At 36.5% G+C, this 12141-nt stretch overlaps 1 protein-coding gene across 1 annotated transcript in view; it reads right to left on the bottom strand.

The window, feature by feature from the left end:
- LOC134529473 (twitchin) overlaps positions 1–12141 on the bottom strand; it is a 547023-nt gene that overhangs the window by 381463 nt on the left and 153419 nt on the right. Inside the window, exons 16-19 of the mRNA XM_063363606.1 lie at positions 4897–4919; positions 1942–2100; positions 1499–1558; positions 1235–1282 (exon numbers count right to left, since the gene is read on the bottom strand). Coding sequence (XP_063219676.1) covers positions 1235–1282; positions 1499–1558; positions 1942–2100; positions 4897–4919 — 290 coding nt within the window. The remainder of the gene's footprint in view (positions 1–1234; positions 1283–1498; positions 1559–1941; positions 2101–4896; positions 4920–12141) is intronic.

Here is a 12141-nt window from a genome sequence, read left to right as displayed (position 1 = left end):
TTTGCAAAACTTTGTATTTATATTAATAAATAATCATTTAGCAACTTTTTTATCTGAAGAACTTGTGTGAATTATTGCATTCATATGAACAAAATCACAGGCACAGCTAGTTGACAATAAAATTATTTGTCATGTAGATTTTAAAAATTATGTGTGCCTTACTTGATTGTTCATACTTATTCATACCCAGTGAACAAGGTAAAGCATTGCACTCTCATTTTGAGAGTACCTGGTTTCAAAAGCTGGTTCATCCACCTTGATTTCAATTTTATCACTGCAGGCAAATATTAGCTCAGTTCCTTACTATAAGTCATGGTCAATTTCTTAACCAATATCATTGAGATTTAATGTATATGTCTGTCTCTAATGTCATCCTATACAGAATTACCTTTCATGAAAACTAATTGACAAGTAGTATTCACAATGATAACTTATGTCAATGATGGATTCATTTGCAAACAGTATAGGCCTACACACATGGTTGAACAACGGATACAAAATTTTTGAGTCGATACCTTATATAAAATGAGACATAGTATTCAAAATATATTATGACTAATAGTCTAAAGTAATTATTGAGAGAGATACAAAAACTTAAAGCTGGAGTTTTTAAAATGCTTTTATTTTTAAATACCAGAAACTACTTGACAATAAACAACAAATTTTTGTATTAGTGTTTTCTTGAATGAAAATGTTAAAAGTGAGAAAATAAGGTTAGTAACACCATCCCTCTTCATTAGTATGATTAAGAATAGCTGTCTCTTGTTACTGTGTTAATGTATGTAATGGTGGGTAATAATCAAATTTTAATGATTATTTACTTAACATGTTAAAATTAACCAAAAAGGTTGTTTTCATGTAACTCTGTCAGTCTAAAGGTTTTCCATGAAACAGTGACAAAGTTTGAAAGGGTGAGGTGGAAAATTGGCTGGTAACTGTGCAACCTGCTTAGCTGATGATATACAATATCAAAAGCAGTATAACTGTGAGCTGTGTCTACACAAATATTGACAATATAACAAACGCAATACATATAACTGATGTGAGCCGAGTCAATACACCGATGGACCAAAAAAAAGCAATATAAAAGCCTTGAACTGAGACTAGAAATATAAAATATCAGGTGCTACAAAAAAAATCACACAAAAATTAATATGTATTAGTTGATTCTGTGAGCATGTTGTACAAAGCATACAAGAGCAACCAGCTAAGTGTCAAGGAAGTGAATCATTACCTTATCCTCGTGTACTTTCTTGTCGGCTACTTTTCTTTCAATGACTTCCTGTTGGTATATAGAAAAAAATATTTTAATGGCAAAAAATATATGTTTTTTTTAAATCAAAAACCTAAGAAATAACTAATTTTTTTTTTTAAAAAAGCTTTACAAAATTCAAAGTAAAAACCATAAATCTAGAAATTTTTTGTATATGTATTAATTTTTTAATGAAAAAATTTATCAAGTAGGCTAAACAGTGGAAAGTGTGAAATGCATGTCTACCTCCTGGGAATCCATCTCTTCGCTTTCTTCATCCTCGTAATCATCAGACTCCGGTTCATCCTTAGGAAGTAATTAAAAATAAAAAATACAATTGGGTGTAAACTGTATCTTTACACATGTATCAATTATAAATAATTGTTAGTTGTGTTCATATTATTTATTTCTCTGTGTAAACTCAAATGTGTGGTGTAAATTTATGGAGGTAACAAAACCTTAAAAATTTGGTTCCAGTTACATATTAACAAATATAGCTTAGTTACTGTATTTATATCCAAGATGTAGTTTTGGACATATGCCATTGCAGATTGCACTGTATGTCGCAATGGCGTATGTTCAAACTACATCTTGACTCAATCTCCCCATTGCAAGAACCACTCAAAGACGTACTGTACTTGTAGTTCAGCCCTCATTACTGACAACTTTACTGATATTTTTAATCTTACCTTCTCGACAGTATCTACAATCATCTTTTCAATCTTTTCTTCTTTTGTTTCTTTCACTTCTTTTTTCTTTTCGACCACTTTCTCTGCTTTCTCTTCGTCCTTTTCTTCCTTTACCTTTTCTGTCTTTTTCTCTTTCTTTTCCTCCTTTTCTTCTTTTTTCTGAAAAAAGAACATAAGATACTATTACATTATTGACAATCTAAACAGATTTTGGTAAATAGTTACCTATCTACATATTTGGTAATATATGAATTTTGGTCCAAATTGTTTTTTTTAATCTGTTGGCAAGATAGTGTAAACTAGTTTAGGTGTAATTGATGTTTGTGTGCAGCTCAGTTCTTATTAAAATAGTTCTTATACAATTCCTAGAAATTATTTTGTACATTTGTTTGGATCTGCATATATTGTATGATGACAGTATGTAGCCTAGACGTTGAGTTCGGTAAATGTCTTAAATACTGTTAAAATGGTTACTTGTAGCTTTTTTTAATACATTATGCAATAGTTAGCACTGCAGTACCATATTATTCTATTCAACAATTTAGCAGTCCTCCTTGGTGGATGCTTTGACATGAGAAGCTAGAGCCTTTAATTTTATCTTTATTTTTTTACCTATTTTATATTGTTATCTAAAAACAAGGCTTTGGATTAAATTTTTATGTAGGTACCTAAGAAATTGACAAATAAAATAATAACTATAATTGTAACATAAAAATACCAAAGCAACATACCAAAAATTAAATTACAAAATAAAGAAAATTTAAATGTAATACATGGGAAATTGGCATGGTTGCTTATATTGAGCCAAAATCACAAACAAAATTTTCGTACCAAATAATGTTATGCATAATTGTTTTGGATTGAAACCAATTTATTTCTTCAAATTTATTTATATTTTCAGATTTTCTTTTTGTTTGAAAATTATCTCACTTATAGGCGTTCCTTCGATTAAAACTGTGTAAACTAAATTTAACCTACTTAGGGACTTAACTCAGAACCATGTCTAGCACTTAATTGTCTTATTTTGGAACACAAGACCAATTTCACGCAGCAAATTATTATGTTACTTAAGTCAAAATTTTGGCTCTTCAAAAAAGCAATCTGGAATCATGACTTTCCCCACCTCACCAATAAATTACAATTTGCTAAATAATATGTTCTATTACATTTAGTGCAACTTTATTATGCGCAATTTCTTGGTGAGTCAACTCCACTCTGCTCCCCTATATTTTGTTATTTTCTGAGATAATTTTTACCACACAATATTATTGATTGGTTTTTATTGTTATGTTTGGCCAACATTATGAAACCAACAGTGTTCCAGCATTGGGTATTAACTTATTAATAAGATTCAGACAGTAGAAGCTCGATAAAACGTGGTTTTGTATATCGTGGGTAGAATCGTGTTGTTGTCCCCCCCCCCCCCCCCTCCGAAATGAAAAATAACAAGTGAATAAGTGGAAAATTTTTTAGTACTTGTAGCCAAAATAATTATGAGTGTTTGCCTACCTCTTCTGGTGCCGTCATCTGGATGGCAGAGAAAGGGAAGGGGGAAGGATAGTCTCTGTTTACTGGTACTAGAAATAGCAGATGTTCTAATCTGTTTTGTATCAAATTCGTAAGTGATGACTGATGAAAAATAACAATAAAAACTTATTCAGCAGGTGTTAGCTGGATATTTACTCTCTAAAGAAAGAACACAGCGAAAAAGTGTGTCATAATTTTTTCACAGGTGAGTGGTGTATTCCTAAAGTTAACAGGTATAGGTCTGTTAAAAAAAGAAAATAAGTACATATGAAATTTGTTGATCGAGTTAAAATGATGGTGCAAAAGTGGTAGCATATACTTGCAGTTAATGATGGCAGCAAATACATGCAGTTAATGAAAATAAGCACTTCTAAACTACGATATCTTAATTTTTTAATTATCTTATAAAATTAAATATAGCATGGCTACTTTATATGAACTGATTATCCCAGTCTCCTAATGAAATATACACAAAAATAAGTTGGAGCCTCTGCTCAAAAAATCTTTTGTTTGCATAGCTTCAATATTTCCTGGGGTGCAGATAGTATCTATTTATTGGCAACTGAAGCAAAGTGTGTGCATCACTTGTTCTTGTGAGTCCTGTACCACCCACTCCACCACTTCCATTAAAGTTTGAATAATTTTCCTTTCTGTTGACTGCGTAGATATCTCTGTCGTTCTCAGGGCTAGGAGAAGAGTGCTATTTTACGGTCACCAGAAAGCCTCAGAGGGCACGAGAAGAGAAACCTCTTGGGAGTAGAACGTACATAACACTGTGCCTCAAGCTTCCACCAATGGCTGTTTGCAGCACAGCTAATATGAAAAGTCTATATCTTGTGTTAGCTGTAGAAGACTGAAAACTGTTGATATGTTATTTATTTGAAGTGCAAATAAACTTCACAATGTGTGACACCATGACACAAAATTTTCTTCAATTTCTGATTTAGTGTTTAGTAAGTACTTATCACAAAATTTACCTGCCATGTAATGTGGGCATACTTTGGTTATTAAATAGTTTATGTGGCTACATCAGATCCAAAAACTTGCGTCAAGTGGTAATATCATCTCTTTATAAACCATATAATGTGTTGAAAAACTTTATAATAATATCAACAGATACGCCACTCAATTAAATCAGCTTGTAATACAATACCGAAGGATGAAAAACAACATACATTATCCCATATCAAACTGTTGATACCTCATAAATACCAGCCATTAAATAATTTGGCACGGATGGAGCATCTAATAAACACAACAGATGGGGAGTAGAGGGAGTTTGAATACCTCAAGAAAACTACATGTTACATGAATATGTTTCTTGTGTTTCTCTCTACAAAAATCAGGAACTGATTTATTGGGGATCGAACTCAACAATTCATATATGATTCAACAACACAATGAATATATTAGCAATATGTTGCTTACCTTTTCTTCCACTTTCTTCTTTTCTGTAACAAGACAAAAAAATTTATTTAATATACAGAACAGCAACAAATCAAAACATTTATATAAACCTAAATTTATTTATTTCTACTCATTGGCTGCGGAATCCATGCTTTACAAAACTTCCACGATCATAAAAACATAATTATTACCAAATAAAAGTGATCTGATGCAACAGATAACATAATGAACACAAAAAATATTAACTAAATTTTTTTTAAGGTCTTGTTTTCTATGACTGCATCTACTCACTTTTATCCTAAGACTTTTCACAATATTAGGCATCCTTGAAAGTGAGCAAAAAGGAATGATAACAATTATTAAGACTAATAGATACATTGCTATTCAACGAAATGTTTACCATATTTATGACCATCACTTTAGAAATAATATTTTTTATCTTTCACCAGTCATTGCTCTAAAAACCTTTGGAAGCTTTGGTATTTATTGTACTTTAGAAAATCTTTCTCTAAAACAGCAAAAGGTTTGTTAGGAACAAAGAAAAATTGTTTGAATAAGAGTCACTACAAAGTTACATTGCTGCAAACAAAATTGTTATTTGAAAGTAGAATCCTGATATAACATGGTTTGATATATCGGGGATTCAAGTATACCATGTACCCTGCGAGAAAAAATAATAACAGTGAACATGTTTCTAGTACCTGCATTAACAATTATAAGTGCATGTTTACCTCCTCCAGCACCACCATCTGAATGGAAGATAGAAGGAGGGATACTGTGTGTTTCTTAACTGGGGCTGAATAGCAGACATTGAGTGTTATTTAATGACTCTGCATGGAATAACACACGAAAGCAAGTGCAAGTGCAGTGTTCCTAAAGTTAACAGTCAGAGATCTGTTAAAAAAGGAATAAACACAAAAGATATGTTGGTTGAATTAAACTACATAGGGCTGATAAATTGGTAACGTTTACTAACAGATCATGTGAAAAAGACAATTTTAAACTGTTGCAGTTTATTTTTAAATTACCTAAGTTTTAAAAGTGCATAGAGCCTGCATTATATTTTCTGCAGGCCTATTTTTAGATGAAACTACCATACCTGTCTCCTAGTGAAAATATGCACAAAAAAGGTCAGGCCACTGTACAATAAATAAGAACATTTAGGTGATAACACATGCTTGTTTATGTTCAAAAACACATTTTCAACCAGCAAGACTTTGTGAGCTTGTGTTAACAATAAATCATATTATGATAGTAAACATTTTATTTAATTCATGGAATATTTTTAGTGATAATATTTCTTAATGTTGCTAATCTAACCTAAGCAATGATTCACATATATGAACCGTAATTTAAATTAAGCTACCTAAACCATTTTGAAGTATTTTAAATAAAGCTAACCTAACCAACCATTCACACAACTGAACAGTATTTTGTTCAATGTTAAGGCTAGTTTGAGACTGAGTAATTAAAACTAGCAATAAGAACAAGTCAAAACTGCAAATCCTTTAAAATGAACTTAGGTTAAATGCAAGTATTTGATGATAAAATTTTTCTGTTGAATCTAGTGCTGTATGGGATCCCAAAATTCTGAAAACGTTTCAGAATAACTATAGTTTTTTTTTTCCTTCGGTTGGTAAGAATAATTTCCGAAATTGTTGAGATATTAAAAGTTATTAATGTGGAGGGGTTTTATTTTCATTGCATTAAGCAACATAAATTTAAAGAAAACTAATACAAAGAAAGACTTTTTACATGGTTGTTCAGATACATAAACAACACCTGCGTTATTAGCTAGCTGTGTTTTACCAGGACGAGAACCAGTCAACTAGTTACAAAAACGTGTCTTTAAAACAGCACATGCACAACGCAGTGCCCACCCATTACTAAGGTTTATTCAAAATGTAGTGAAGGAACCTTTTATAGATAAAGTAGAAAACATTCTGCCACCAACATAAAAAAGAAGGAATCAGCTATCCTGACATGCTAAGATATGTTTTATTGGTAGATAATATAAAGCATATGACCACGTGGACGACAGCCTTTACCCCTCTAGTGTAATACTGTCGCTGATGATGGCTGACAGCTCTAGGAATTATCACCTCTGTATTCATTAGCAAATGAATACGTTGACAATTCGGAGAGATTGTTTGCAATTAATTTATTCGTCAACTGACTACAATATGCATACAATAACACGAGCGACTACTTGACTGTGTTTACATAGGCCGGCCATCTTGACACACTGGTCTATATTCATGACATCCTCCCTTTTCCAACGAGTCTATTCCAGTGCTATCTTGACAGTCTGACAATTACTAATTCTACTTCTAAATACACAGTACACTAGGCTGGTATTACTTTACATTACAGGTTCATTTTTGATGGAGGAATCACGTATCTTCCGCTGCGAGTCATCTTGGGGATATGTGTATCCATGCTTGTGTTCCTTTGGCTGAAACTGGTGTTCGTGGCAGGGTTCCTATGCTGGAGGTTTTCCTTGAACCCCAGGAAGTCTGGAGAAGTGCTCCTTGAGAGTGTCCTATCAGACGTGGGTGGTTGTGCTGCTTCGCCCGCTGGATGTGGTGTCACTTCCTCTTCGTCCTTACTATTTTCCCCTGGAATGTGCGGCATTCTCCGATGTACGTGGTTGCTGAGAGTCACGGAGGAGGGACCCGAGGGTTTGATGAACCACGAGTTTCTCCTATATCTACCAGTGGGTGTGTCGATGATGTACGAGCGTGCCTCTGGTACTGGTTGAACAATTTTTTGCAGGAACCCAATTCCTGTGTGCTTCCCGGTAAAGGACTTCGTCTTCTGGTAAAAGAGTGGTTGGCTTTGATTTGTTTTTGTTAAACGTTTGTGTTTCCGCTTGTCGTAAAAATTTGAGGTTATTTGCAACACCTTTTACTAGTGCTGGTAGCAGCAACTTCTCACTGGTTGGAAGCAGCGTTTTTGTCCTGCGGCCCATGAGGCGTTGGGCTGGAGAGCCAAGCCTTCCTCGAGGGGTATTCCTGTGGTGCAAGAGAGCAAGCATTGTGTCTGTCTTGTCTATGCTGCATTTGCGCAATAAATTTTTTGCCTCTTGGACGTATCGCTCCGCTAACCCATTTGAGCGGGGAAAATGGGGGCTAGAGATGCGGTGTGAGAAGTTCCACTCTTTTTGGAATTTTCCAAATTCAAAGGAGGTGAACTGTGGGCCTCCATCTGTCCTAAGTTCGTCTGGAATCCCCTGTTGAGCAAACCATCGTTTCAGTTCTTTGATAACTGCATCACTTGTAGTTGATCGTAACTGTATAAAATCAAAGTAGCCTGAATAACTATCTGCTATGACGAGGAAGTTGTCACCCTTTATCTGAAATAGATCTGATGCCACGAACATCCACGGACGAGATGGGATGAGTTCTGCACTGAGGCATTCTTGAGGAGGGTCCCGTTGTGACCGGTTGCAGGTAGCACACTTTTGGACAAATTCTGTGATGTCCTGCGTCATTCCTGGCCAGAACACATGGTCCCGTGCGAGCTGTAAGGTACCTAGGATGCTCTTATGTGGACGATGTAAGTGTGACAGCACCAGTGGTTTCATGCTACTTGGAATGAGGGTGCGCATCCCTTTGAAAATTATGTCCTTGTACACTGCTAAATCTTCTCGATAAGTCCAATATTTACGCAGGCATTCTGGTAGGAGTTCCTGTTTGGACGGCCATCCCTTCAGTATAGTTGACCGTAAGGTGAATAGTTCGTCACAATTGTTAATGGCTTCTAGCAACTCCATAGTGCGCTCCTTTGACAATGGCAGTAAGACGTGGATTTCAAAAGAGGTTGGACTGTCTGTTTCTGGAATGTTGTGGCAGTCTCTGCTTAATGCATCGGCTATGTACAATTGCGCTCCCCTTTTGTACGTTACTGTGGGGTGATATGGCAATACCTCGAACAGGATCCTTTGCAGTCTGGCAGGCGCATCCAGGAGTGGTTTTTTGAAAATGGCCTCCAGAGGTTTATGGTCAGTCTCAATTAGTAGGTTTGTGTTTCCCCAAATATACTGGTGAAATTTTTTACATGCTGTTATTTCCATTTGGCTATAATTTAGCTGAGCCTTTGTCAGTGCCTTTGATGCATAGGCAATGGGCTGATCTTCTTGCATCAGAACTGATGCTACTGAGTGGCTGCTTGCATCTACTGATAAGGTAACTGGTTTGTGGTGATCATAATATGTTAATACTGGGGGATTCTTGAGGCAGATTTTTAGTGTCTCAAAGGCTTTATCCTGCTCTTGTCCCCAGTACCAAGCGACATTTTTCTCCAAGAGCTGTCGCAGGGGTGTCGATATTTCTGACACCTTTGGTATGAACTTGGACAAGTAGTTCACCATGCCAAGAAATCTCTGTAACTCTTGCACTGTTGTGGGTTTCTTTATTTGCTCGATTGCTTCCACTTTTTCGGGGTCTGGCGAGAGTCCTTGGCTGCTTATGATGTGACCCAGGAATTTGACTTGCTCTTTATTGAAACAGCATTTACTGGCATTTAGCTTCAGCCCCGCGTCTTTGAGTTTGGCTATCACGGTCGTTGTAAGGGATTCCAGTTTTTCCTTTGTGGGGGCATGAATCAGGATATCATCCATTGAGCATTCTGTACCTTCAATGTCTTGCAAGAGATGAGTCATTACTTGCTGAAATACCTCTGGAGCTGAGGCTAGGCCAAACGGCATGCGTTTGCAAGCATATCGGCCCCAGGGTGTTGCAAAGGTCAAGTATTTAGAGGTCCTTTCTGATACTTCTATTTGCCAGAATCCTTTTCTACAATCTAATAGTGTAAAGTATTTGGATTTATTTAAGCGAGTTGCAATTTCCTCCAGCGTCTGGAGTGGGAAATGCCGTCTTTTCAGGTTTTTGTTTATGTCAGAGGGATCAATGCATATTCTAACTTGACCTTCCTTGCGTACAACAACCATGGGCGAGACCGCCGGGGTAGGTTCAGTAATGGGTGTGATGATGTTGCTGTTTACCATACTGTCAAGCTCTTCTTTGACCTTGTCCCTTATAGGATAGGGTACTTTCCGAGGTGGGTGTACTTTGAGGTTAGGTTGGTCTACTAAGTCTATATCGTAAACAAAACCCTTCAAGCGCCCTATACCATCAAATAATTCATCACATGTGTCCACAATTTCCATGCGTTTAACAAACTGTAAGCTTTCACATGTTTTCCTTCCAAGTACACATTGGTGTCCTTTCTCGACAATCAGAAACTTGATATCTGCTACTCTCTTTCTGCTAGTTACTACTGTTGAGTGTGCTTCACCCAGCACTGCCACTGCGTCTTTACTAAAGGACAAGAGGCACTTGGTTTTTGATGGGACAATTTCCAGCTTACATTTGTGAGCAATGGAATCAGTTATGACATTGCACTGTGCGCCAGTGTCTAGCTTGAAGTTTACCTTGTATTTATTTTGTAGGGTCAATGTTTCCATCCAGTCAAACTCTGCTTCGGACCTGGCCAAACATGACACTAGAAACACTTCCTCCGAGTCTTCTAATTGGCCAGTGTTCTGCTGTTGTTCTACTTGTGAATTCACACTTGTGAGTGTTGTAACTTGCCTGGACTTGCACATGTGTGCAAAGTGCCCTGGTTTCTCGCATTTTCTGCAAGACTTCCCAAACGCCGGACATGATCTCCTTTGATGGGAAGTGCCGCACCTGGAACACTCAAACGGTGGTGACCGATTCCTTTCTGTTCCTCTTGATGAAGGCCTTCCTTTTCTATGTCTGTCCATGCGGATGGCTTCAACTGCTGGTGCATTATCCGTCTTCATCGTTAGTAATTGCTGTTTAGTTAGTTCTGCAGCTCTGCAAATTTTTACTGCCTGGTCAAAGGTTAGCTTTTCTTCAGCTAGCAGTCGTTCACGTACAGAATCCCTGTAGATGCCCACCACTATTTTATCCCTCAAAAGGCTATTTGTCAATTCCTGGAAGTCACATTTTTTCCCTTGATTTATGACAGAAGTCAGGAAATCGTCAAAGGGCTGGTTGTCCATTTGCACAATCTTGTTGAAGATATACCGTTCGTAGGTTATGTTCGATTTAGGAGAGAAATATGCATCAAATTTTGTTTTGATCTCTGTTAAATTTCTTTCTTCTGCCTGTGTGAGTGAGAAGGTATTATATATATTAGCTGCATCCGGGCCTATTATTGTCATGAAGGTGGCAACTTGTACTTCTGGACTTTTTTTCATGAGGTTAGTTGCGACAGAATACCATTCAAACTGTTGACTCCATAATTTCCACGCATTCGCCATACCTTGTTCTGTAATTACTAATGGTTTGGGTGGTTTTAAGCTTACCCCCGACTCCGTGGCCATGACGATTTCTTATTAACTGTTAACGTTAGTTGTATGTTCGTTTAACTCTTCATAACACAGTCCCGGGTTTCGGCACCATGTATTCATTAGCAAATGAATACGTTGACAATTCGGAGAGATTGTTTGCAATTAATTTATTCGTCAACTGACTACAATATGCATACAATAACACGAGCGACTACTTGACTGTGTTTACATAGGCCGGCCATCTTGACACACTGGTCTATATTCATGACAACCTCCCACAGGTTGAAGTCATTAAAAATGTTCACCTCTTTTCCCCAAGCATGTAGCTTTCACACTGGACAAATAAATATGTATTATTTAACGGAAGATTGTTATTTATTTTTATTATCTCACTTCATAGTGCGCCGCACCCCTAAAAACATAAGTAAATATAATTGTGTTATTTGTTTTTATATTCCCTAAGTGCAACGTGACGGCAGATTGGCCGGGCGGGTTTTATGTACTTTTAATTTAAAATAATGTATTAAAATATCATAGCGTTTCCGGACATTCCCAAGGAAACCCGAAGCCAGACAATAATTAAATGTTCATTTTATTAATTATAATAGGTATTATTCTTTTCAAGTATTCATAAATTGTCACATAATTTTTAATGCATTCTTGTCATGTTAATTTAGTTTCCCGTGGCACGAATTCGCAAATATCTTTTAACAGCAATTGTTTCGGCAGGAGAACGCCATGTTAGTCGAGCGAGCCATGATCTCAGCCCAGTCCGCCGCCATCAAAGACCGAGAGTAGACGCGCCAGCACTCCGGGGACCTCACCGTTTGTTTCACCGCCAAGTAATTCTGTTTCAATTTAATTCCGTACAAATCGTTTTCTTTTCGTCCTCGGAGCTCCTCTCGGTCGGGGGACTGTATAACTAATTGTCTCAGCAACGGTCT

The sequence above is a fragment of the Bacillus rossius genome, chromosome 2 (assembly GCF_032445375.1).
Source record: "Bacillus rossius redtenbacheri isolate Brsri chromosome 2, Brsri_v3, whole genome shotgun sequence".
Lineage (NCBI taxonomy): Eukaryota > Metazoa > Arthropoda > Insecta > Phasmatodea > Bacillidae > Bacillus > Bacillus rossius.
This window is presented reverse-complemented; position numbering and strand designations above follow the sequence as displayed.